Here is a 24,672-nt window from a genome sequence, read left to right as displayed (position 1 = left end):
CAACGGAAAGCCTGCAAATATTCAAATGCTCACAGTAAGGTATATTTTGGCGCTTGCACTACAGCTGCAATTCGGCATAGAACTGGCAAAACATCGATCGATAGTCTTACAAGCTAATTATCGATACTTTCGAGAAAAAGGAACTCACAAGTTATAAATATTGTCCGACAAAAAAATGCCGTATCGTTTAGAACAAATATTTTAAAGATCCCAAGAAGAAACATGTCTCTTATTTTATAAAATAACTAATAAAATTTACTATCGTGAGAGTGAAAATACAATCGATGGTACCGTCTCTAGCTCGACAATCGATAGTGCCGTCTCTAGCGCAACCATCGATAGTTTCAGCGATGTTTTGACAGCTCTAATTCGGAAGGGCTTTGCTTTGTTTTGCAAATTCCAAGCGGAGCTGAGGCTGTGACAGATTGCGGGTGCGAGTCGCGGAGCAGCATTGCGTCATCAACCGCTCCTGACCAGAAAAGACCTCGGGGAACATAGCAGGCGCACGATATCGTCACGGAACGCTTCCGGCGACGACGACGACGGATCAGCAGAGGAGGAGGAGGAGGCGGTGGCCGAGTCACGGGACCTGGAGGACATGGCCAGCACCACTGGAAGTGCTCCCAGCCTGGGAGCCGGCAGCGGGGCTGGTGGCACAGGAACGGGAACTGGAACTGGAACGGCTGGCACACTGGAGGGCACACTGAGCAAATGGACGAACGTGATGAAGGGCTGGCAGTATCGCTTCTTTGTGCTGGACGAGAATGCAGGCCTGCTGTCCTACTACACGGTAAGTGGCTACAGTGGACACCCTGACTAACCCCCATATCGCACCCAGAACCAAGACCAATTCCCCCGGTGCCGTGGCCTTATCTTATCTGCGATAGATACATTCGGATACACGCACACTTGTTGGTGCGCTTTTATTGCGTGATTTGTGGACATGGGATCACTTTCCCGAGTCGGCAGCGGCTGTCAGACTCTTGCGGCGCTGCTCGACCTGGTAGGCGCTGTTGTAGAAGTTGTAGAAGCCGTAGAACATGCCCGCAATGACGGTGGTGAAGTACAGGAACACGGGCAGCGTCATGCCACAAAAGAACTCCTGGTAGAGAACCTGCGCCAGGATAAGGGCGAACTGCGTCATCTGGATGACGGTGATGCCCTTCTTCACGGGCGTTAGGGCCTCCAGCACAGTCTTGTCGGCCACGGCCGCCACGAAGTAGTAGGAGTACATTATGACGTGGACAATCGAGTTGAGGAACACGCAGTAGTAAGCAGAGTCGCCTGTGGACGATTGGTTGGTTAAAGCAGAGATGGGACAAAGCCAGCGACCGGGAAACTCACCATTCGTGTTCAAGTTGATGAGCACATACACCAGCGTCACCGTGGATAAGTGGTGGAAGACATGCAGCTTGGACACCTGGTTCTGCTTCTTGCGCAGCACAAAGATCACCGTCTCTATCAGCTCAGAGATCTTCAGCCAGAAGAGAAAGTAGGCCAAGCTGAAGTATCGTTGAACGATCTCTGGATTGCTATCCATTTTCCGGCACTTCCAAAAGAAGTAGATGTTGTGGTCCGTGATGTAGAGGACCTGCGAAACTAGAGCTTTTATCGCTGTTGCCCCTGCGAACCGAAGTTACCACCCACCTCCTTGATGACGTACACGCAGGACACCACCTGGATAAGGTTGTGCACCAGGATGAGCCGCTTTAGCCCGTATGGCTTGCGCCACTCCATGAAACTGTAAGGACGCGAGAGCTTAAAGGTCATCGTTCTTACACAAGTAAGCCAGCGCACCCGTGGAATTGCTAATGCCAAGTCCAGTGACCCGCAAGCGAACGAGCCACTATGATATTTGAATGTGGACTTACTGCGGACCCGCTACGGTGACGAAGTACAGATAGATGCCCAGCACGGTGATCATGTACCAGGGATCCGCATACAGCGCAGGAATCTTCACCACTGGCGGCAACTGAGCACCTGCAATTCGATTTGGTTTAGAGATGTGGGACAATCTCGTTCAGTTCTCCGTAGAGGCTTACTCGTTGAGGCCTCCATGTTGATTATTTGCGTTCGTGGTTCTTTGGCCTGGATCCTTGGGCTCGCGAGGGTCTGGGCGACTGCTGCTCTATCGTCTGCTCGAACTGCTCGAACTGCACATTTAAGCGCGAACAATGCGCTGACCAGTGCTTTTATTCACCTCCCAGCATTGATTAGAATACGTTAATTTATAGCCGGCGTAATAACCCTTTGACTGCCGGAATTGTGGTTAAATAGCTCGTCTAATTCAAACTGCATTTCTTTTACAGTCCAAGGAGAAGATGATGAAGGGCGTAAGACGGGGCTGCGTGCGCTTGAAGGATGCACTAATCGGGATCGACGACCAAGAGGATAACACGTTCACGATCACCGTGGACCACAAGACCTTCCACTTTCAGGCAAGTAGTTCTTAGTAAACTTAAATATAATGTGAACACCAAAAATATTCTAACAGAAACCATCATTAAATAGAAGTATCACTTATCTTATAGTTCAACCAAAATTATTGCTCCACAAACCTTCAAGAAAATAGAAGAAAAACCTTTCTAGAAATTAAATGCAGTTTTGTTTCCTTGAAGAACTGAATTAACAAACATTTCTGAATTGCAAATTATAAGACATGCTTTTCTATGACGACTATTCCTCAATGAGTGCGTTAGGCAGACACGTTTGTTTCTCCGATTCGCGTTGCTATGCTATTGTGACCTCTGGAAAAAGGCAGGTGCACAGTAGACAGAAAGAAAGGGTATCCGGGCAGCGACCTAGAAACCTCTGTCTGACCCTCACGTTCTGCCTTTTGTTTGACTTTGTTGCTTTGATGTAACGATAAAACTTTTCCCAATACCCGCACACACCGGCAGAGGAGCCCACTTAACTTGGCAACTTTCTCAACCGTTTGCAGGCGCGGCACAGCGAGGAGCGGGAGCAGTGGGTGCGCCGACTGGAGGACACCATTCGACGCCACGCGAACCGTTCGCGACTGTGGGACAGCCAGAGCGCCTTCTACAACGCCGGCGGCTACACGAGGGAAGGGGGCGGAGCTGGAGGAGTGGGCGGCAGACGACCCAACCACCTGGAGCTGGTGGCGCGCCGCGTTTCCGAGGCGGATGCCTACCTCCAGCTTATGATTGAGCAGACGAACGTTAGTATTGTGCCACGTAATGCAGGCATATTATGCAATTTGTTCTCACTGTTACCGTCACTTTTGCTTTCTCATTCTCTCTGTTCTGTTCTCAGTTGCTGGACAAACGCATCGCGGAGTTGACCGATCCGGCGGAGCAGTCCAAGTGCAAGGCGCTGCAGGACAACGCAAGTGTGAGTATAAGGCCTCCGACTACATTCGTCGCAGTTGCCCAGGCGGGCATTCTGTGAGCGAAACCTCTAGGTGCAGTTCGTCGCGGAAGTTGTTTGAGAGCCGCTCCACATCGGTGTACGTCTGGCGCCAGTAGTTGGCATCCACAGCCATGAAGCGGCTCGTGTCCTGGCTGTGCTTCACCTGGCGAACACCCACCACGCAGGCGGACCGAACAGCAGCATCTCTGCCGCACAGACACAGCGTGGCGTTTAGCTGCAGCCGGTCACTGGGTGTCACCAGCCAAATCACGAACACTTGATCCCTTTGATTACCCTTTGATCCCGCTGGCCGCACACTTCGTGTCGGACGCTTGTCCTTCAGAGCAGCATGAGTGGCTGTGCGGCAGATGAGCACCACCACCGGGATGTGGGTCTCCGCCAGAAGGCTGCTGCAGATCTCCCGTGGCCTTCGGGACACTAGAAACTTCTGCTCCAGCTGGCCACCGTAGGCCAAGAGTCCCAGCACCTGGTTCACCCGAAACTCACAGCTCTGCGGCTGGAAGGAGAGCACCACCCGCTCACCCTCCACCAGCGGCTGACATCGCTGAAAGGAGGCATCCTTGTGGTCATGTTCGCAGAGGTAGTGCAGCAAAAGCAGCTGGCTGTCCACGCGCTTTTGGCAACTCTCAAAGAGGCACTTGCTCACGCCGCATTTAATCAAAAGTTTCTCCGGCTCAACGATTTTGTGTTTGTCTTTGTCCTGTACGGAGGAATCAGTTTCACCCGGTGGAGCGGGCTCAATGGCCTCGGAACTCGTCTGCGATTGGAGTTTCCTCTGGCGCAGCTGCCCCTGCTGCTGCTGCTCGAGTTTCTGCATCCCCAGCCGCAAGGTTGCCATGTTGGAATTGAGCTCCTTGAGATCGGCATCCATGTTGAACTTCTCCAGTTTGTCCTTCAGCTCCAGCTGTTGTTCCTGGCGTTGCTTTTTGTATACCTCAAATTGGGCATACACCTCGTCGATGCTGTGGAGCTCAGGATCAAGAAAATCCATGACGGATTGGAGGCTTTAAGTCGTTATAAGAGCCAGGAATTTAGAGAGCCGGAATGCTGGAATGTTTGTTTCTACTCCCATCGGAGTTTGCCGGGCGAATCGTACGGCCAGGCCTACTGGGCCACCCCCTCCGGTATCGATTTCCAATGCAAATTCAGGGCTAGCAGGCCACCAGATGCAAAGGCCTGGGAGAATGCCACTCAACCGGCAGCTGGCTGCCACCAGCGGCAGCTGCTCATTTCCTCGCAAAACTTTGGCGAGGCCATTGCGGTGCTTTTTGTTCACCACTCCCACACTGGCTAATCCCGCATTCTCGTTTCAGGCCATGCTGGATCACATCAAGCACTCGATTGTCAGCCTGCAGATAGCCAAAAACATGGCCCACCCCATCAATGGGATCTACAATGGCCCAACGGCCACTGCCTCGACCAGTTCCTCGGCCAGTGGAGCAGCCACCATGGGCAGCGGCCACAACGTGCCTGGATGTGGTGGCCTGAAGACGCCCCTGGAGGGCCAGGTGGGCGGCAAGGGCGAGCTGTGCCACGACGACGAGGACGACTCGGCCACTGAGAACGGTGAGTGGCCATCGAGCCAGGGTCAACTGGCTAATCGAGTTCGATTCAACCCCGCTAATCTGGATCTGGCATTCATCTTGGCAGCCACCACCGCTCCTCTGGGTCTGGTTGTGCCGGAGACCTCCTACTCGAGCAGCGAGGGCGAGGAGGACTTCTACGATGCCTACGACGATCCCTTCACCAGCCTTGGCAGCTCCCCGATTGGCTGGTGAGTGGTACAAGTAGCAGACCAAGCCCACTTGGCCAAGTGTGCCGACTGGCCATCAATCAGATGTGATGCGGCAACCGGCAAGTTCCGTGCTGTGTAATGTGTAATTTGTGCTGTGTGCTGTGGGCTGCGGGCTGCGTGCTAAAATTACGCATTCATTGCCCTCCAGTCCGGAACCCCCGGCTGCTGGCCTGCCCCTCCACCTCCTGTTCCACCTCCTGTTCCTCCTCCTGCTGCTCTGCCGCAGGCGCATGCGCCTGGCCAGCGCATGCAAAATGCAGTGACCGAAGTTTGTCGCAATAGCAGTTTCGGGGCAGCCTGTAATTTCGGCCAAGTCGCGTGTAAATAATAAATACAGAACCTCCTTCTCCAGCTCCACATCCACCTGGCCGTGCAGTCGTCGGAGCTTTGCTGGCACAGCTGACACGGCTTCGTGGTCGGCGGCTCGCTTCGTCATCGACGTGGCTCGTCCTGGCCGTAGTTACAGTCGCCATTGTGTGTGTCTGTCAGTTGTAGTTTCGTTCGTCATCGGCTCGCAGTGTCGAAGCGCTCCTTTGGGTGCACCTTGGTGGCCCCCTTCCGGGTGGATTTTTCAGTAGCTTACTTACTTGTTTGCCATTAATGACCTAGCCAAGGCAGCGGCTTTTGTCTAGGCTACGATTCGAAACTGTGCAGCCGCTGGTGGGAGTGCAGTGAAGCATCCGGCCAGCATCAACATCAGCATCAGCATCCCACGCCATGTTCAAGAAGTGGGTCCGACGCGTGAGCCTGAGGTGAGGTGGTGTACGGTGTGCGCCAGGTCGCCGTAAGTGTTGCCCTCATAAATTGTAAATGAAGCAAGCAACAGAGCTTGAAAAGGACACGGAGGAGGAGGAGGAGGTTGCGGAGGCTGCGGTGGCTGCTAGTCCCCAGTGACGCACATGCACATGCTGACATCACGCTTGTGGATTTATGTCGGCCCATTAGTTATGCCCAGACACCGCAGGAATCCTAATCAACAAGTCCTGATTTCACTCTCATTTCCCTTTCAACCAGCGCCACGCGCGGCTTCTCGGAAACCACATCGCCCACCCACGAAAAGGGGCCGGATGGCTTCACCCAAGCAGAGCCAATGCCTCTGGGCGATTCAGTTGCGCCCCAAACGCTGCCAGAGATCGATGAGAGCGTGGCCGATGCGGATGCCAGCATTAAGACAGCCAGGACCGCGGCCAGTTCGCGAAGTGCCAGCTACGACAATGGCATCGACTACGATGCCCTGTACGAGGAGGAGGAGGAGACGGACCTTAGCATGGAGGCACACGGCTCGATGATCACGCACCTGCTGTCGCAGGTGAAGATCGGCATGGACCTCACCAAGGTGGTGCTGCCCACGTTCATCCTGGAGCGTCGCTCGCTGCTGGAGATGTACGCCGATTACTTTGCCCATCCCGATCTGTTTATAAAGTACGTCTCGAAACATTTTTCTTCTCTAAAGAAATATAACTTATGGAGCAAATTTTGCAACAGAATCTCGGATCTGGATGATCCACGCGACAGAATCGTGCAGGTGTGTCGCTGGTACATGAGTGCTTACCATGCGGGACGCAAAAGTGCAGTTGCCAAGAAGCCCTACAATCCCATTTTGGGCGAAGTCTTTCAGTGCCATTGGGACATTCCTGGTGAGCAGTGCAGCGGGACTCATGTCGGATCACCAGTGCTAAACTTTTCTCATTTCAGGGGAGAGCCAGGATGCTCAGGAGGTGCGCGACGGCCCAGTGCCTTGGTGCAGGCGGGATCAGCTCACCTTCTTAGCGGAGCAGGTGTCGCACCATCCGCCAAGTAAGAGGAAACCCAGGGAAACCCCTTTAAAACAAGAGACTCATACATTTATCTGTTGCAGTTTCTGCCTTCTATGCGGAGCATTACAATAAGAAAATCACGTTTGCGGCCCATGTCTGGACTAAGTCGAAGTTCTTGGGCCTCTCGATTGGCGTCCACAACATTGGCGAGGGGGTAGTCACCCTGGTGGATCGCAGCGAGGAGTACATAGTGACCTTTCCCAATGGCTACGGCAGGTTAGGAGTAGCTTGATGGCCTTATGACTCCAAATAACTTAAGAATCCGATTCATTGTAGGTCCATTTTAACGGTGCCTTGGATTGAGCTGGGTGGCTCGGTGGAGATCAAGTGCCCGCAGTCGGGCTACTACGCCAACGTGGAGTTCCTCACGAAGCCCTTCTATGGCGGCAAGCGCAACAGGGTCTCCGCCGAGGTAAGAAACTCCTAAAGTAATCTATTATTTGATACTAACTCTGAGATGTCGTAGGTCTATGCGCCAAGCGAAAAGAAGCCTTTTGTCTCGATTGCTGGCGAGTGGAGCGGTTTGATGGAGGCCAAGTGGCACGATAAGAACGTAAGTCGCCCGAGTTATTTTAGCTGTATGTAGTTAGTTACCATATTATATATTGTTAACGTAAATGTTGAACCCTTTCGTGTAATTTTTCCTCCGCATACTGCTCCCAAATGCTGCAAGAAACAACCCCACGAGTTGGCAGCCACATCCACCCCACACACCCCACCTCTACCTCTACTTACTTTCCACGATTCTTCTGCTTTTCTCTTAAATAGCTCGGGAGCATTTTCTCCGTGTGTTTACTTTGTTTGTCTAGAAAATCGAACCCACCAACTTCTCCTCTGCCTGTTTGTCCAAAGTTGTATTTCAAATTGTTCAATTGATACCCGTGTACTTATGTGTATGATTGTTGTGTGTTCAGCATTAGACCCAATCAGTTTGACCGCCTAGTGAACCTGAATGAATCTCTTGAATTTTCTAGAAAACCGAAGTATTCGTCGACGTAAATCGCATACCAATATTTAAGAAACAAGTTCGACCAATCGTTGAGCAGGATGAGTACGAATCGCGACGAATTTGGAAGGAAGTGACAGCGGGACTCAAGTAAACAGCTCACCAATCTGCCCACTTAACCTCTGCCCCCCTGAATGCGAAGCGGAGAAATCTGATCTCTTTGTTCGTTGCTCTTCCGCAGGTTCAACGACATCGAACGCGCCACCACTGCCAAGTTCGTGGTGGAGCAGAAGCAGCGTGAGCAGGCGAAGGTGCGCAAGGAGTACGACCTGGCCTGGGAGCACAAGGTAAGCCCCTGCGCTAGAGTGAGCATGACTCAGCCCTAAACTGATTGAATTCCCCCGCAGCACTTTAAGCCCGTGGGCGACAACTGGATATACGCCAAACCGCTGAGCCAGCGCATGTATCTGCAGGAGAAGGAGGCCAAGAGATAATGCCAGCGACTGACATCGAGAGCAACAACACCAAAAACGTCTATATATATGGATCATATCAAGAACAAGCCTCAACTATATGTCTAATTCCACAAGTGCGCAAACCCCTGAACACTGACGATACAACGTAACGAATGCAGGAAACGATGGAGCAACACGCAAAAGGAGTGTCGGTTTATTAATTGTAAATAATATACAGAAACATAAGGGAAGCTCTGCTCATTAGGTTGCAACGCGAGTCAAGCTCGACAGATCAGCGGAGACAGACAAAGCAAACAACACTCACAGTTTCTACACACAATTAACGATTATTATTTACTACTAAGTACTAGAGTGTTTCAAAGGCAATCGCAGTAAACTGCAACACAAGAACACCTATTCGACACCTTTTACATTACTAACATTTACTAACTAGCAACAAGCAAGAGAAAAACGAATTATAATGGGATATATCAAAAGTTGTAGATTACGAATTGATAGAGATTTAAGGATAGAAATTCTATTTTTGAAATAAAAGACTCTGCTATAGACGAAATACAATACCGACACGCTAGTATCTGACGGATACTGCCTCTACGCTTGATTCCAAGACCCCAACAGACATACAGAACATACAGAACACGGTGCACAATGATTTTCCAATTACATAGTCTTAAAATCAAATACGATTACCTTTAGTATTATGTTTCGAATTCCAATTGTCACAATGAATAAAGCTTTACTAACAGTCCGCTGCTAACACTTACTCAGACACCTGTACACTATACCTATACTGTAATAAAACGCAAATGAAACCCACACTCCTTGAGACATTTAAAGCTAACTTTATCTTTATTTTTTTAAAGCCTACGAGCCAGAAAGACAACACCACCCACATCCTCAGCAAAGTTACCGAATACTCTCACGCAAAGTTAACGCAAAATGAAACGAATAAAGTAAATACGCTTCGATATTTATTTAAAGTAATATTTAACGGACTAGTTAACCCGTAGAATAAACGAATAGAAATCCCAAGGGTCTTGATTGGAATTCGTATCCACGCCCGGGTGCACAGAACTTGTATATATTTTTTCGAATTTCTTTTTAACCAAACGAGAAATATAGCAATTACCCCAAACAGATTGAGTGTAAGGGATACTATACGATTATTGCAAATAAAGCGATTTGTTCTGACAGCAATTGGTGTGGTTTTACTTATGACTTGTTTGGAACATTATTTTAAAATGGTTTATGTTTTAAAAAACAAATTGAATATCTGAAAAATATTTTCAAACAATTTATTTTGTTTTTAGCTTTAATACGTCTATTTAATAAAAACAAAAAAAAACCTTTAGTTTTTCCGTTTAATTTTGAATTCAAATGGTAACAGAACTTTGTTACTATCAAAATCGATATTATGTTATCGTAATCGCTATCGGTGGTTTATAGTCGATTGGCGAGCCAGCGCAGTGACATCTCTATTTTAAAACGCACGGTCACACTATTGACGTGGCCTCAAAATTTTTTGTTCTTCTCTGGAAAATGCAAAAAGTTTGCATTTGTTAAGTTAATTGTGCCCAGCAGCGAACGAAGTCAAGTCCACGGAATCCGCCTGCCAGTCCAGGACGTGTCCGCATCCATCCGGAGCACACGAGGAGCGCCAGGAATCGCGAGAGAAAGATAATAGTGCGGAAATTGGGGAGTAGAGAGAGCGCAGGGCAGTGCCGTGAAAATCGTTTAATTCGCCTTCGCGAAGCAAAAGCCAGCCCAGGATTCACCCGAATCCCAAAGAAAATTGTCCAGACAGCGGATTTCCCAATCAGCGCGGGCTTTTCCACGGCGTTCCAAGCGGAAAAGCCAATTCGCAGCTCGCAGCAGCAGCAGCAGCAAAATCGCCAATCAAGGGCGCAAGAAGAAGAGGCAACTACAAAGTGCAAGTGCTGGTCGAGAAACTACATGCCACTGGAAACTGAAGCTCGGAGAGGTGATAATTGACTGGTAACCATGATATGGGCACCGCATTCGATACACTTTGATTGCCCCCAATTACGTTGGCTGGGTGATGAGTTGGTGGGTGGTGAGGCGTTGAGGCGGTGGGCGGGGCGGGATGACTTCGCCATAGGCACGTCATCAAAAATTCGCTTTGTCTGGAAGGTGCTTCCTTACGCTCCCGCTGCAACTGGGTCACACCCCACTTTGACCCACACCCACCTTCCAGCGATCGCTGACTGCGAGGTCAAGTACTTGGCCCACTCACACGCACATATCTCATAACTCAAAAACCCATAATTCTTTGCTGTCGAAGCTGTTTAAACAACCGCATATGATACAATTACCATCTTATTTCCGACCTACTGTTGACGTAGACACACTTCTGTAAACATTGGCTCGAGATATTTACCTTCGCAGCCAGTCAAGCTCATAACTTGAAGATAAAGCCGCTTTAAGGCACAGTCTCGCATTCCATTGGCAAATTTATCAGTGCACTAGGTCCAATCTACTCGTCAGCTGGACAAGCATCGCCATTTAGAACATTATTCAGCCGCACGTTTGGCCCAATGGTTAATGCTCATGCCCCTGCCCATGTAACTCGTATTTCGGCATTGAACGATAAGATAAATACCTAATTTCATGTCGGTCTGTTCGGCAGCACGCAACCTTCGCTAGTGATAAGATAGCAACTAACCGAAACTTGATTCTCAATCTTTTCAGAACACGAACTTATGAATTAGCAGCATGTCGGCCTACAATCCGAACTACGTGCCACCCGCCCACGCCGCCATGCCTCTGAACGGCAACAATTTGGTGAACGGCCTGCCAGGAGCCGTCCAGCAGCATCAGCAGCCAGCTCCTCCGCCAACAGGCCAGCAGTATCTGCCACAGAAGCAGCCCCAGCAGTTCCAGCAGCAGCCACCTCCTGCAGCAGCTTATCCAGGAGCAGGAGCACCTGCACCGGGTAACCTGCCCCCTCCGTCGCAATTCAACAGCGGCATTGCGAGCCAGTTCTTGCCGCCAACGTCGGGAGCAGCTACTCCGCTGCAACAGCTGCCGCCCAGCACGTTGCCGCCCCATCTGCGTCCGCCACCCGTCAACGGACCGCCGCCACCGCTCACGAACGGCAGCAATGGGGCGTCCAGCGCCAACTCCTCGCGCACTGCCTCCCCCCGGCCTCCAGTGGCAGGTGCTGCTCAATATGCCCCAGGACCCATGGCCGCCGGACTGCGCCCCTCACCGCCCCAACCGACGAGCCAACAGTCCTTGGCCAACTTGACGAGCAATCTGGAGAACATGAACTTAAACCCCAGCCGGACGAACGGGGGGGCCTGCGCCGTGCCACCGCCTCAGCAACAGTACCCGCCTCTGGCGCAGAAGGACTACAGGGGCGTGGCTACGGCTCAGACGGGTCAGCCTCCGCAGCAGTTTAACGATGCCAGCAGCCTGTTGGCGGCCAGCGGCGTGGCTCCTCCTGTGGTGCCAAACGCTATGGCGACGCCATTTAGTGGTCAGAAGCCACCCAATTTGGCTCCACATCCGGCCAAGATGTTCGGCAGCGCAGCGGTTCCCGCCAGACCCACGCCACCGCCAGCGGGGCAGAGGATCCCCTACGGAGTGCCGTCATCGGCCAGCTCCGAGCAGCAAAACCAGCAGAACAACAACCTCCAGAGGGCGGCGCCGCCACCGGGAGCGGGAGCAGCCTGGCCGCCAAGTCTGGCCAAGGCGGCAGTGCCTGGAGCTCAGCCCCCATTGCCCCCACCTCAGCAGCAAGCGCAGGCGCAGCAGTATGCCTACGCCCAGGCGTATCCAGCGCCACAACAACAGCAGCAACCTCCGCCTCCGTCTGCAGTGCAGCCACCGCCTCCGGGCATGTTTGGAGCCGGAGCCCAGACCGCCGGGGCTCCACTGCAGTATCAGGCCCAGGCGCCGCCTCAGGCTTATGGACAACAACCGCAGCAGGCGCCGGGCGGATCGTTTGCCACCCCTGCTCCACTAAACGTGGCTCAGCAGGGATTCAGCCGGCTGTGGGGTCAGGACACCATCGATTTAATGCAGAACCGGCACATCTTGTCGCCAGCAACGCTGCCGCCGCCAAAGGTGGTGCTGCACAACCAGTTCCACGAGTCCATCAACTGCAGCCCGAGCATCATGCGCTGCACCCTGACCAAGATCCCCGAGAGCAACTCACTGCTGCAGAAATCACGGCTGCCGCTGGGCATCGTGATACATCCCTTCCGCGATGTGAATGTGAGAAATTTAGTGAAATCACCATTAATTAAATGACTTTACATTGATTAACATCCCACAGAGCCTGCCCGTGATTCAGTGCATCAACATTGTGCGCTGCCGGCTGTGCCGCACCTACATCAATCCCTTCGTCTACTTTGTGGACAGCAAGATGTGGAAGTGCAACCTCTGCTACCGCGTCAACGAATGTAAATACATTACATGTGATGAGTGCACAAAGGTTACTAACCTAAAATATTATTTCCTCCGCAGTGCCCGATGATTTCCAATTCGATCCGGCCACAAAGACGTACGGCGACGTGACCCGCCGGCCCGAGGTGCGGTCTAGCACCATCGAGTTCATTGCCCCCTCGGAGTACATGCTGCGTCCGCCGCAGCCGGCCATGTACCTGTTCCTCTTCGACGTCTCGATCATCGCGCAGCAGAGCGGCTACCTGGAGGCCGCCTGCGCCACGCTCAACCGGCACCTGGACGAGATGCCCGGCGACGCACGCACCCAAGTGGGATTCATCTGCTTCGACAGCTTCGTGCACTTCTACAGCATGGCCGAGGGTCTCAACCAGCCGCACGAGATGACGTTGCTGGACATCGAGGACCCCTTCCTGCCGCGTCCCGACAGCCTTCTGGTCAACCTGAAGGAGTGCAAGGAGCTGGTGCGGGACCTGTTGAAGCAGCTGCCCAAGCGGTTTGCCCACACCCACGATCCGGGTTCCGCCTTGGGCGCTGCCCTGCAGGTGGCTTTCAAGCTAATGGTGAGTGAAGTTACTGATCGAGATCTGAGAAATTAGTAATCCCCAATCCCCAAATTCGAATGTCTGTAGCAAGCGTCTGGCGGCCGCATCACCGTCTTTCAATCGTGCCTTCCCAACAAGGGACCTGGCGCCCTGGAGCCGCGCGAGGATCCCAACAACCGCTCGGCCAAGGACGTGGCCCACCTTAATCCGGCCACCGACTTCTACAAGCGCTTCGCCCTGGAGTGCTCCGGCTATCAGATAGCCTGCGACCTCTTCCTGATGAACCAGCAGTATAGCGACATGGCAACCATCTGTGAGTGATTTGTATAACTTGTAAATATAATTTGGTTTTATACTTACTTCACCTCACATCTCTGCAGCTGGCATCAGCAAGCACAGTGGTGGATGTGTTCACCACTTCCCGCTCTACCAGAAGACCAAACCGCACATGGTGGACTCGTTCCGGACATGCTTTAAGCGCTACCTGACCCGCAAGATCGGCTTCGAGGCGGTCATGCGTATCCGCTGCACGCGCGGCCTGCAGGTGCACACATTCCACGGCAACTTCTTCGTGCGCTCCACGGACCTGCTCTCGCTGCCGAATGTGAATCCGGATGCGGGCTACGGCATGCAGATCTCGTACGACGAGAGCCTCACGGACGTGAAGACGATCTGCTTCCAGGCGGCGCTGCTCTACACGAACAGCGAGGGCGAGCGCCGAATCCGAGTGCACACAGTGTGCTTGCCGGTGACGGCCTCGCTGCCGGAGGTAATGCACTCGGCGGACACGGAGGCCATCATTGGGCTGCTCTCCAAGATGGCCGTGGACCGCTCGGTGGCCTCCAACCTGTCGGATGCCCGCGACGCCTTCATCAACGCCACGATCGATGTGTACAACGCCTTCAAGATCGCACAAAATCTGCCCTCGGGTCAGTCTGGCCAGCTGATAGCCCCGCGCAGCCTGGCTCTGCTGCCCCTCTACATCCTGGGGCTGCTTAAGCACGTAAGTTAGCCTTGATGAAACTAGAGTGAGCCCAGCACTAACCGCTTTCTCCCTTAGCCTGCCTTCCGCGTGGGAACCAGTACGCGATTAGATGATCGGGTCTTCGCCATGGACTGCATGAAGACGCTGCCGTTGGACCAGCTGATGAAGTACGTCTACCCGGAGCTGTACAAGATCGATGCGCTTATCTACCATGCCCGCAACTCCAATGTGAATGCGAGCCAGGACGACGACGAGGAGGAGGACGAACCGCTGCCGGAATTGCCGCGCCTGCAACTGTCCGCGGAACAGTAAGTGTGGTGGTCACCTAGGTACCTGTTCAGTTAAAAATTCGAAATGCTTTGCAGCTTGGACTCGCGGTCAATATTCCTGTTGGATTGTGGCACGCTGATAATGCTCTATGTGGGGCTAAATGTGCCACCCGATGTTTTGGAGGCTGTGCTGGGTAGGAGACCTAAATTTGGATGGTGTGAGATCCCCAGTTAACCTTTCCTTTCATTTCAGGCATTAGCTCCACCGCAGAGCTGGCTGACTATGTATACGGATTGCCAAATGTTGTGAGCAACGAGAACGATGTGCTGAAGCGCTTTATATTGCGACTCAACTACGATAAGCCCTACTCGGCGCTGGTGCAGATAATTAGGTGAGTTGGAGACACATTGAAAAGGTGGTTCATCCCTCAATAATCCTTTCTCCCTCCCAAGGGACACGAGCACGGCCAAGGGCCAGTTCATCGAGAGATTAACCGACGATCGCAGTGAATCTAGTTTGTCATACTATGAATTTTTGCAACACATTCGGGCTCAGGTTAAATAGTACATAAGCAGGGAATCCTACCACTATTGTATGCAACATAAATACGAGTTTCTTAGAACCTAAAAACTCAGACTCTGGTGACTAAAAGCAAGAAGTGAACGCAGGCGAAACTGGAGCAACACAATGGAGACCAGTATGGGACACACATCCACTAGATTCCCCTCTATCCCTACCCCTTACCCACTCTCTCGGCTTAGGTAATTTTAAAGTGCATGTATTTATTTATTTGTTGATTTGTTGCACTAAAAATAAAATTAAATTAAATCAATTAAAGAAGATAGTGAATGCGAGAGAGCCAACTTGTCACAACCGAAACTAGATATCGAACTAGAATGCCAGTTCGGATTAGGCGAACATTAGTCAAAAGTCCAGCTAACTAACCAGTCAGTAGAGCTCCCCTGCAAGCGGATTGCATTGTTATTTATTATAGATATTTTGTATGCAATAAACACTAACGAAACACTGTTGTAAATTATAATTTAACGCGATTTTTGTTCGTTCCAACTGCTTCAAACATTCTGCAAACTCAGCCCCACAAATTGTTATCGCTTATCCCATTTCTTTTGCTGTTTTCAGTAGTATTTATTTCCCGGAATCCAGAGGAACCTATCATACAATTCTATTTATTTGTAAGTCGAAGGGAAGGCGCTTTGTTGCACTGTAGTTAGAGAACTTATTTCAAAAGAATGTACGGGAACAGATTTGGTATTGTGTATTGCATTGATTGGACTGCTAGGAAGTGAATGTCTTAAGCTTAGAAGGATTATTATACTGTATCAATAAAGAGACCCCAACCCTGTACACCAGGTGACGCAGTTGTCGTTCTTTGAGTGGGCTAACTAATCGAAAAACCATATACATATACTGTACTATACTTTATACACATACGAGTGCATCAAGATATAAAGCGAAATAAATTTTAATTAAATCATGAGGCAATGCGTTTTACTGGCACATTGGTACAGTACTGTCTTCGAACCGCGTATTCATTTGGTGAAGAGCTCTAGATTACGTATTTGAGAATCATTTGGAATGGCTAGACTTCTAGTATCAAAGATGGTAAAGTACTCATCTACATGTAGGAGAGATCCCCACCTAGCCAAAGATTTCTGAAAAAGCTAAGTTCTTAATACTGGATTTAACTTTCTTGGCTAATTAAACTTACGGATTGAAGAAAGGGGAGCGCGGCGGATACGTCCTCTTGGGAGGTGGACACAGGATGGGATCCAGCTTGAGATCGGAGGTAAGATCAAATGTGTTGGGATTGCGCTTCTCCCATTCCAAGGACCTCTCCTCCGGGCGGTAGCCATCGGTGGCGTGCTCGATCTTCACATGGACACTAAGGTGATCCTGCAGGAGGAACACCTTGTCGCACAGCTGGCAGTGGAAATGGCCATCCGTACAGGGCACATGGGCCTCATGGAATCTTTTGTAGTGCTGGCGCAGCTCCAGGGAGGATTGCATGCCGCGACCGCAGAGGTCGCAGACTTGGCTCCTGGCCACCGGCTGTGGAAAGTGGTCGGACAGGTGATCGTCAAGCTTCTCAATGGCATCGAAAGTCTGCTCACACAGCAGGCACGACAGATTCATTCCAGACAGCGCCGTCTCCATTGTTATTGCGTGTTAGTCGATATAATTTCACAATGAAAATACATACATATGTAACTCGTGCTTTACTTAATTAATTTTATAATAAATTAATTCAACAGAAAGATATGTATGCAAAGGGTTGCAGTTAAATGAAGTTTTACGCCCTTGAAAAAACGATAATTTAAGTTAATTCAACAATTTTTACGCACTTGTAAACTGATTTATAAATTCACTTCACTATTTTATCATCTCATCTGTTATCTGTTCTTATCCGCCTTTCTTTTCTTCCAATATTCAGCTGCGGACCTGCAAGCGCACTTTTCTGGAAAGCAACTGTTCTTTTCACGATCGATCGTTTTACATTCGCCTCTTTCTCCAAGAGAGAGAACAAGTTAGCGAGGCAGAGAGAGAGAAAACTCGAGAGAGCAGAGAGTCAGTGATCCAGTTCTAGCGTTTTCGTAGCTAAACCTACATATAGAGAAGCGACTATTACATTACTATATACTTTTCCAGTATTTTACTTTTAGTTTAATCTTTCAAACAAATTATAAATAAAAATTAAGGTGTACTACTGCACTCTTGCAATATGAATTACATTTTGTTTAAACAAATTAAGCTCAATAATAAATAAGTTAAGTTTATTAAATATTCGACTTTTAGACTTTAGTTTTGAAATAAATACATGCATACATAACTGTGCACAGGATTAATTTGTTCAGAACAATGTATGTATGTATGTATCATCGTGCAGTCTAGGGGTTATAAAGATCTGGGTATAGATTGAATTCTACAGATAAGAAAACTAAATGCTCAATTCTCGATCCTTGCAGCTCACTTTTTTCTTAAACAAGAATGAACGTGGTTCACCGCAGTTTATTTGGACGAAGCCCACCTTCGGTCATAATGACGTAATACACACATACATATGTACGTATTCACATACATATGTATGTATACACATTTTTAAATTATGACCGCCCCCAACGTCGTTTCAAATGTATTTATAGTTTGAAGGACGGCTGTGCAACAATAACAAAAGAATTTAGTTGGTGCTTTTCATTTATAATTCAAATTTTCTAAGGCGCGTACCCATATTTTCTTAAGTTTTTAAGTTATTTTTTATTTTTTTTTATTTTTTAGCAGACATTTTGGGAGATTTCATAATTTTAAGCACCAGGCGAACAAGAAAATAGCAAGTGCCAAAAATTCTTTTCGAAACTCTAAGTTTTTGCTGATAAGGATTTATTACCGAGCTCTGAAACGGGGTATAAAACTTGCTAAATTGTTCTGTTCTCTTGTTAAATAAATCGTATATGTTTATTTTTACTTAATGATGCATACTTAAATTAATGATAATAATTTTTATATATTATAATTTTAAAACGAAAATATTTGTTTTTAAACGGGTGAACAGAAAGCGTAACCAGTGTTACACTTAAATATTACACAGCTCATATAATCGGAATATAAAAACTAGTTAGTCATTTGGGGCGATCCAGTATAAAAAACTCGGAACATTCGCATAGTTTATGGGCCATAAACGGAAACAAAAAGCAAATTGAAAATTAATGTATGTCTTACGTGGGTTTTTTCAATGCGAGGGAAGATTTACGCCCTACAACTAAATACAATCAATGCATAAAAAATAAGTATTTGCGATTGAGAATAGTGAATTAACTTTTATTGTTTTCAAATGTGTAATTCCTGGCGTTACAAAAACATGTGTGTAGCAGGTGTCAGGGGTCTGGAATTCACTATCAGTAAATTCCCAGCGGGAGATTACATTAGCTCTAAGTGCTTTGTGGAACCCGAGAAGCCCGGCTGTGAAGTACCATTTGTCTGTGTTCTTTTAAAAAGGACTAGAGGACGCCAAGGGCAATAAAAATCACTTTCTGTATATACGTTTCTTTATTTGGTTTCTCATTGGTTGATTTCATTTCAAAAGACGTTCAAGATCAACGGCCGAACTCGAGCGAATGCTCAAATTTCTTTGCTGAGCTCAGCAAATTAATTTTGTTTATTGTGACATAAACAATTATGGCTATAGCTTTGGATTTACATCCAATTTGCTGAGACGTCAGAAAACACCGCCGGCCAGTGTGGTGGTGGTGTACATATCCATGAATTTCGATACGTACAGTGTACATTGTACATGCTTGGGAAGCTCCATGAAATGAAGATAAACTTTATAGTTTAAATAACAAGACTAAAAGTCAGCTCGGCTGACCGCTTCCGCTTCTAGGCGCTATGGCATTATTCTTAGCTCGAATATTCGATATTCAATATATAAGTAGGCAGGTTCCTCCCACATCATCCAGGGAATCCTCTAGAAGTATGCATCGCAGTCCAGCCACAGATCGCTAGAAAAGAACAGAGAATTCAGTGAGAATGTAGAATGGTGATAAGCTTGTGCGGACATACGGATTGAAGAACGGCGATCGCATCGGATACGTCCGCTTCGGCTTCGTCGCGAAACCCGATTCCAGTTGATCCGACTGCTGACGTGGCGCATTCACATACTTGTCCGCTCGTTCTCGGGCCGGCTCGTACTTGGCTGTGGCCAAGGCGTTGCAGATCCGAGTGCTCCAGACCGATCGACCCGGTTCTTCGGCCGGCAACGTCTCTGCCTCTGGGGAGACTTCAGCCTCCGGGGATGCTGGAACATCTGGCGATCCCGGAGCGGGAACATTGATAATCCCATGCTTGACCTTCATGTGCATCAGCAGGAAGGTGCGCCGCTTGTAGCGCTTCTTGCAGGTGGAACACCTATGCTGCTTCTGCACATTCTTGCCCATCCGTTCCGCCGGCAGCTCCTCCTCCGAATGGAAGTGGCTTTCGTGATATTTCACGGACTGGCGGGAGCTCAACCGCTTGCCACAAAACTCGCACTCGAACTGACCCTTCGTTGAAGACGGCGGCTTGGGGTTTTTTGGCGGGGATTTTCGGTGCTCCGCAGCTCGAATTTTAATTTGCACTGGTTTTGGAACTTGTGCTTTCACCGGCACCGCTGGCTCATCCTCAGGAATAGACCTTCTCTCTGGAGCGGAGAACCTTTGCTCTAGCATTTGGAGCGGGAATTGTGGTTTGTTCAGATGGGCTGCGAACACTGGTTGACCGGGGAACTCCTGTAGCGATTGCGGTGTCATGGGGAGTGGTCCTTGGAATTCTAGTGGTGGCTGTGGAGGCATTTCGAGGTGCGGTGGATTAAGCGAGTGTTGGAGGGGGTAGTGCATGGGTGGTGGTTGCATCGCATGGTGGTGGGCAGGTGGCATTGGAAACGCCATCGGTGGTTGAATGGGTGCCGAGTATAGATCCAAGGGTGGCTGGTGTACGTACTCCATGGGCAGGTGATAAGGCTGATACGGACCCATTGGCTGATCGTTGGGGTGATGGTGATGGGGATGGTGATGATGGTGCTTGAACATCGGCTGTGGCTCCTGCGCCTGCGCACGCGACGTGTTCCAGGCGTGGATGTCCGCCGCATGCTGCGTGAGGTGCTCCTTGAAGGAGTCGATGTCGTTAAAGGGCTGCCTGCACAGGTAGCACGGAATGCAGAGCACGAATCCCGGCGGAACATTGATCTGTCCGTTGCGGGCCAGTAGCTCCTTGAGCAGTGGCATGTCCGTGGAACCGGGATGTGTCGATGGCCAAGGGTCATCGGTGGGCGAAAGTGGCGGTGACAGGGGAAAGTCGGAAGGAATTTTCGGATACATTCGTGCGGGAAGCATAAAGTGTCCCGGCTGCCGGAGATAGTGGTGGCGATTATCCATGGGCTCCGTCTCAATGATCTCCACATCACTGTCAAATTCCGCGGGCATTGGGTTCTTAGGTTTTTGGAAATATTGACAACTGGGCTCTAAGATCGGTTCTCTGGCTAAACTCACCAGGCGGTCCATGTCCATGCACTTTTACAGCTATTAAGTAAGTGAGCAAGTCTACACAAATATTGAGGTCCTCGAAATTCCGCAACGTAGCGTACAACTGCGCACTTCGACGTCTCGCAGAAGACTGAAAGAGGAAAAACACAATCGCAGGCTATTTATACCAGGCTGCGCTACGCTCCGTTAAGTTGATTATTTCGTTTTTGTACATTTAAACTCGCGACTGGAATTGTTTTGAAATGCTATTAGAAGGAGATAAAGGCAAACTAAACAGGCTGTTTATTTTTGCATCGCCACATCAGCCATTCAAAGGCGTTCTAATCGTTTAAAGTATACATTTAGCAAATGAGTTGGAGGTCGTTTCTATCAATTATTTTTATTGGTTATATATCAGCTTTTAATATGTGTAACACTTTGTCAATTAAATTAAGTGTCAATCAGCCTTTTACACTTTCAATACTTAAATCAATAGTATTTACACGATGTAACGAGAGCTCATTAGTTTACAGTTTTATGACTTGTTTTTTTAAACAAGGATAAGACTCAGGTAGTAAATAAACCCAAGATAAGAAAAACCATATTTTCACATCAGTATAGCGTCTTATGGTCGTAAATTAAATAAGGGATGAGACAGTAGGGCTGAAGAATTGTGTCCCGCTTCAACATGTTTGAACAAAATCATAGAGCCTTATCGTAAATTAAATAAGGGATGGAAAAGAATGGCTGAAGAATTAAGTTCCCGCTTTAACATGGTTGAACACAGTATAAGAGACTGTACCAAAAGTACAGTACTGTACCAAACACTTTCGGTGATAGCAACTTAAAAAGGCTCAATGGTGGAGCATAGATTAACAAACAGATATTGTTGCATTTCAATTTAAGAAATGGGAGTTGTTGACAAGAATCACTTATTTATTTAGTTTTCCTTTGAATTTCAGCTGAAAACATTTTGGGTAGTTCCTTCAATTGCTGAAGAACTAGGGATTACCCAAATGGAGTAAAAATATTTTCCAAGAATAAAGGGCGAAAGCAGGAGATCATCATTCACGGAGACTTGTTATTTTATTCCGAATTTTTTCTTGGCCTTGCCTGGCCTCTTATGATTGTTGATTTTTGATTTAAGAGATACCCAAGCTTTGGGAGGAGAATGGAAATCAAAACATTTAAAAATCCATTAAATTTAATTCTTATCATCTTCTTAGTATAAATTCGAATTTGCTACTCTTATCAAACATTTTGCAAAGCTCAATGAGAAATTAAAAATAAATTTGTATTTTATATTAATTGAATTTATTTTTAGGATCATAATTTATTATTTACGCATATTTTTAGGTTTCTGTATAGCGACAAGTTTTATCAAAACTTTTTCTAAATCTCAGTTGGAGAAAAAGAATATAATTTTGTATATCTTGAGTCTTACCATTATTTTCTCATAAGCTAACAAATAAATCCTAAACTTAAACTAGGATCTAATTCAAAATGTGCGCGGCAGGAGATTATAATTTTGTTTTAAACCAATTTCAAGCCATTGAACCTTATCACTCGGATTTCGCTGTTGCCATGGAATTTTAAAGATTCTGTTTAAATTAAGACCTTCAGAAAATAACAAGATTTGAGCCCAAAAGGTGTTCTTTAATTGCCCTCCTTAGGATTATATGTTCGTCTATTGACCTCCTTTTTTCACCTCAGTGTCAGGGCACAGGATAAGGCACTTTAAGCTGAAGGACTCTGCGTTTTCCTCCGTTGTGCCACCACCTCCAGTGGCTAGGATTTACCTTTAAAGATAAGGAAATTCATCTATATATCTATCTATATATTGTAGACTATGTATTTGAAATTGCCAGGGTTATCAGTACGGAGGTCCGTCCACGTAGTGACGAAGGTGACAACTACACATCCATATATACAAGCAGAATTGAAAATCTTTAAGGCCAGCACTCGTATTGTATATTGATCGGTATCGTTTCTCCCTTGAGATACGAATAAACTAAGAAATCCTATTGGTTGTGGGGAAATGAGGAACTGAGAAAAAAGATGAGAAGATGTTAAAAACTTTAGCTGTTGCTAGCATACGATACTCCTATTAAAAGTTATTCAATAAACAACAATTCAGCGCTCTTTTCGGAATGAAAAAGTTTGTCTTCTTGTTTGTTTGTGAGCATGTGGAAACAATAGTAAATGCCAATTGGCATGGCAGTCACAGTAATTGAGCTAATCAAGCGAAATTGTATTTAGTCGTCTCGAATACCATGTCGTAGCAGATGAAACATACAAAATTTCTGGTATAAAACATTACTTATAAATAAAACATTTTCAAACCTTTTTCCATTCGCCATAAAATATCCTTTTATTTACTCTCGTTTAGGAAAATAATTAAAGATTAGTAACCTTAATGAGGTGAGATGACGTTTAAAGCCTATAAGTATTTTACATTTGAGGTTCGATAAAGGGAGTCATAAAGAGATCAACTAAAAACACACTACCACTAGGACTTCTTGTATCAAAAGAAATCAAATGGTGTTAATTAGTTCTTTGCTGACAGCTCAGATAAGCTTCTATTAGAAAGAAGAAATACTGTCTAATAGATTAAACCTAAGTCTGACGCACTTACACACTCAGCTTAGATGTATAGAATACAAACCTGCTGAGAACCAATTTAAATGATTATAATTTTAAAAAATATTTAAATTTTTGATATACTATTCCTTATTGATAAGAATGCGCCATTTTGTTTAGTGACTGATTCGGATATCGTAGCACAGTACAAATACCTAGAGAGCGAACAAAGATTGCTGTTAAACTAAATATCACTTGTGTTGTTGCTATTCTGTGCGGGCTTAAATATCGGTTTCGGCTGCTGTTACGGATACAACCAACACAACTATTTTGACTTCGGTTTCGGATTTGGTAAAAAAAATTGTATTTCAGTTTCGGTGATGCAACCAAAACAACTTGCGGTTACTGGTATTGCACCGGTTTAAATAATAATAATTTTTAGTTGATTACATTTTTGATTGTATCTTCTGAATCCGTTACATACTTTTTCTTTTTGTTGGCTAGTTGAAAAACATTCCAATCTTGAAGGATCGCAAAACTTTACAGTTAAAATGCTGTGAAACCATTTTAAAGCTTAAAGCTTGTTAATAGTCCGTTCTCGATGATTTTAAAATAAAATGTCACTGTTTTAAGGACGTGTTCAAAAGCATTGCCATCTTTTGGGCGTCGGCATAGACAAGTTGTTTTGAATTTCCAAGCTTTTTGCGATGACTTCAAGAGCAAAACACCACTATTTAGGGAATGCTCTTCCAAATTTGTATTATTTGGATTACGGCAAGTGCTTTAGTATTGTCGAGGAACTGTTCCTTTCAGGCTCACAAGTTCACAAAATGGATATAATGCCGTTTCGCGGATATCTTCTTTTTCATCTGCCTTACTCACCACTCATGTAGGGGATTTCCCGGTGTTAGGTTTTTTTTCGGACCTGTGTTAATAGAACAGTATGGGTTTAATATTTGGGGGCCCAACATCTTGATCACTGAAATATTTCTCGTGAATATAAAGGCCTAATTTGTGCCCAATGTGTCTATGGACTGCTGCCGATTTGATGTCTTGTTGAACTGTTGGAGGAAGTAAAACAAGCTTACATTACTCATTCTTTATTTCCTAGAATATTTTGAAGATAAGACACCAGCTGTTTACGGATTCCTGGCAACGCTGTCAGGAGTTGCCAGACTGAGAAGCGTAACGGATTTCTTGGTTAAAATACATGTACGGGATTTGTTGATTTATCCATACACGTTCAAACATATTTATTTGTGGAGTGATCAAAATATTTTATGATTTTTAACTCTGTAGAAATGCATTTTTGGTATTTTGAATAATATGCCTTTAACCACCTTAAGCTTAGAATATAATTTCTTAACTTGAAAACAATTTGGTTATTCATGATCTATCGAACTACCAGATCTCAAAATACCTATCT

At 47.2% G+C, this 24,672-nt stretch overlaps 6 protein-coding genes across 9 annotated transcripts; 2 read left to right on the top strand and 4 right to left on the bottom strand.

Moving 5' to 3' along the window:
- Window positions 1-321: 321 nt before the first annotated feature.
- LOC128256435 (oxysterol-binding protein-related protein 9) lies at window positions 322-9,268 on the top strand. 2 transcript variants are annotated; one of them, XM_052986795.1, is made up of 15 exons: window positions 322-790; window positions 2,310-2,438; window positions 2,942-3,181; window positions 3,277-3,354; window positions 4,707-4,959; window positions 5,044-5,167; window positions 6,203-6,610; window positions 6,674-6,825; window positions 6,884-6,985; window positions 7,047-7,221; window positions 7,282-7,417; window positions 7,472-7,558; window positions 7,980-8,101; window positions 8,193-8,298; window positions 8,359-9,268. In XM_052986795.1, exons 1-15 carry the CDS (start codon window positions 599-601, stop codon window positions 8,443-8,445), a joined length of 2,391 nt encoding a protein of 796 aa, XP_052842755.1. In that variant the 5' UTR covers window positions 322-598; the 3' UTR covers window positions 8,446-9,268. The 2 variants fall into 2 exon arrangements, with proteins under 2 accessions (XP_052842755.1, XP_052842756.1); XM_052986796.1 differs by lacking the exons at window positions 322-790; window positions 2,310-2,438; window positions 2,942-3,181; ... (1 more) ...; window positions 4,707-4,959; window positions 5,044-5,167 and adding an exon at window positions 5,216-5,940.
- LOC128256447 (elongation of very long chain fatty acids protein 7) lies at window positions 889-2,201 on the bottom strand. The gene is made up of 5 exons (XM_052986824.1): window positions 2,043-2,201; window positions 1,872-1,980; window positions 1,648-1,741; window positions 1,345-1,591; window positions 889-1,284 (listed from the first exon to the last, which is right to left on the bottom strand). Exons 1-5 carry the CDS (start codon window positions 2,056-2,058, stop codon window positions 950-952), a joined length of 801 nt encoding a protein of 266 aa, XP_052842784.1. The 5' UTR covers window positions 2,059-2,201; the 3' UTR covers window positions 889-949.
- Window positions 3,365-4,458, bottom strand: LOC128256446 (uncharacterized). The gene has a single exon (XM_052986822.1). It carries the CDS (start codon window positions 4,382-4,384, stop codon window positions 3,374-3,376), a length of 1,011 nt encoding a protein of 336 aa, XP_052842782.1. The 5' UTR covers window positions 4,385-4,458; the 3' UTR covers window positions 3,365-3,373.
- Window positions 9,269-9,895: 627 nt separating the features above from the next.
- On the top strand, window positions 9,896-16,153 carry LOC128256434 (protein transport protein Sec24A). Of its 2 annotated transcripts, none has more exons than XM_052986793.1 (10): window positions 9,896-10,408; window positions 11,137-12,666; window positions 12,728-12,854; window positions 12,919-13,418; window positions 13,488-13,713; window positions 13,781-14,403; window positions 14,461-14,693; window positions 14,751-14,848; window positions 14,908-15,046; window positions 15,108-16,153. In XM_052986793.1, exons 2-10 carry the CDS (start codon window positions 11,161-11,163, stop codon window positions 15,217-15,219), a joined length of 3,564 nt encoding a protein of 1,187 aa, XP_052842753.1. In that variant the 5' UTR covers window positions 9,896-10,408; window positions 11,137-11,160; the 3' UTR covers window positions 15,220-16,153. The 2 variants fall into 2 exon arrangements, with proteins under 2 accessions (XP_052842753.1, XP_052842754.1); XM_052986794.1 differs by having other exon boundaries at window positions 9,896-10,422.
- LOC128256451 (uncharacterized zinc finger protein CG12744) lies at window positions 16,123-17,254 on the bottom strand. The gene is made up of 2 exons (XM_052986828.1): window positions 16,385-17,254; window positions 16,123-16,328 (listed from the first exon to the last, which is right to left on the bottom strand). The coding sequence occupies exons 1-2, from the start codon at window positions 16,828-16,830 to the stop codon at window positions 16,292-16,294; spliced, it is 483 nt and encodes a 160-aa protein (XP_052842788.1). The 5' UTR covers window positions 16,831-17,254; the 3' UTR covers window positions 16,123-16,291.
- Window positions 17,255-18,696: 1,442 nt separating this feature from the next.
- LOC128256442 (zinc finger protein 219) lies at window positions 18,697-24,338 on the bottom strand. Of its 2 annotated transcripts, XM_052986817.1 has the most exons (4): window positions 24,129-24,338; window positions 20,694-20,817; window positions 19,231-20,633; window positions 18,697-19,169 (listed from the first exon to the last, which is right to left on the bottom strand). In XM_052986817.1, exons 2-4 carry the CDS (start codon window positions 20,709-20,711, stop codon window positions 19,136-19,138), a joined length of 1,455 nt encoding a protein of 484 aa, XP_052842777.1. In that variant the 5' UTR covers window positions 20,712-20,817; window positions 24,129-24,338; the 3' UTR covers window positions 18,697-19,135. The 2 variants fall into 2 exon arrangements, with proteins under 2 accessions (XP_052842777.1, XP_052842776.1); XM_052986816.1 differs by having other exon boundaries at window positions 19,231-20,817.
- Window positions 24,339-24,672: the final 334 nt, after the last annotated feature.

The sequence above is a fragment of the Drosophila gunungcola genome, assembly GCF_025200985.1.
Source record: "Drosophila gunungcola strain Sukarami chromosome 2R unlocalized genomic scaffold, Dgunungcola_SK_2 000020F, whole genome shotgun sequence".
Taxonomy (NCBI): domain Eukaryota; kingdom Metazoa; phylum Arthropoda; class Insecta; order Diptera; family Drosophilidae; genus Drosophila; species Drosophila gunungcola.
The sequence above is the reverse complement of the archived record's forward strand: the minus strand, read 5'-3'. Positions and strand labels throughout refer to the sequence as shown.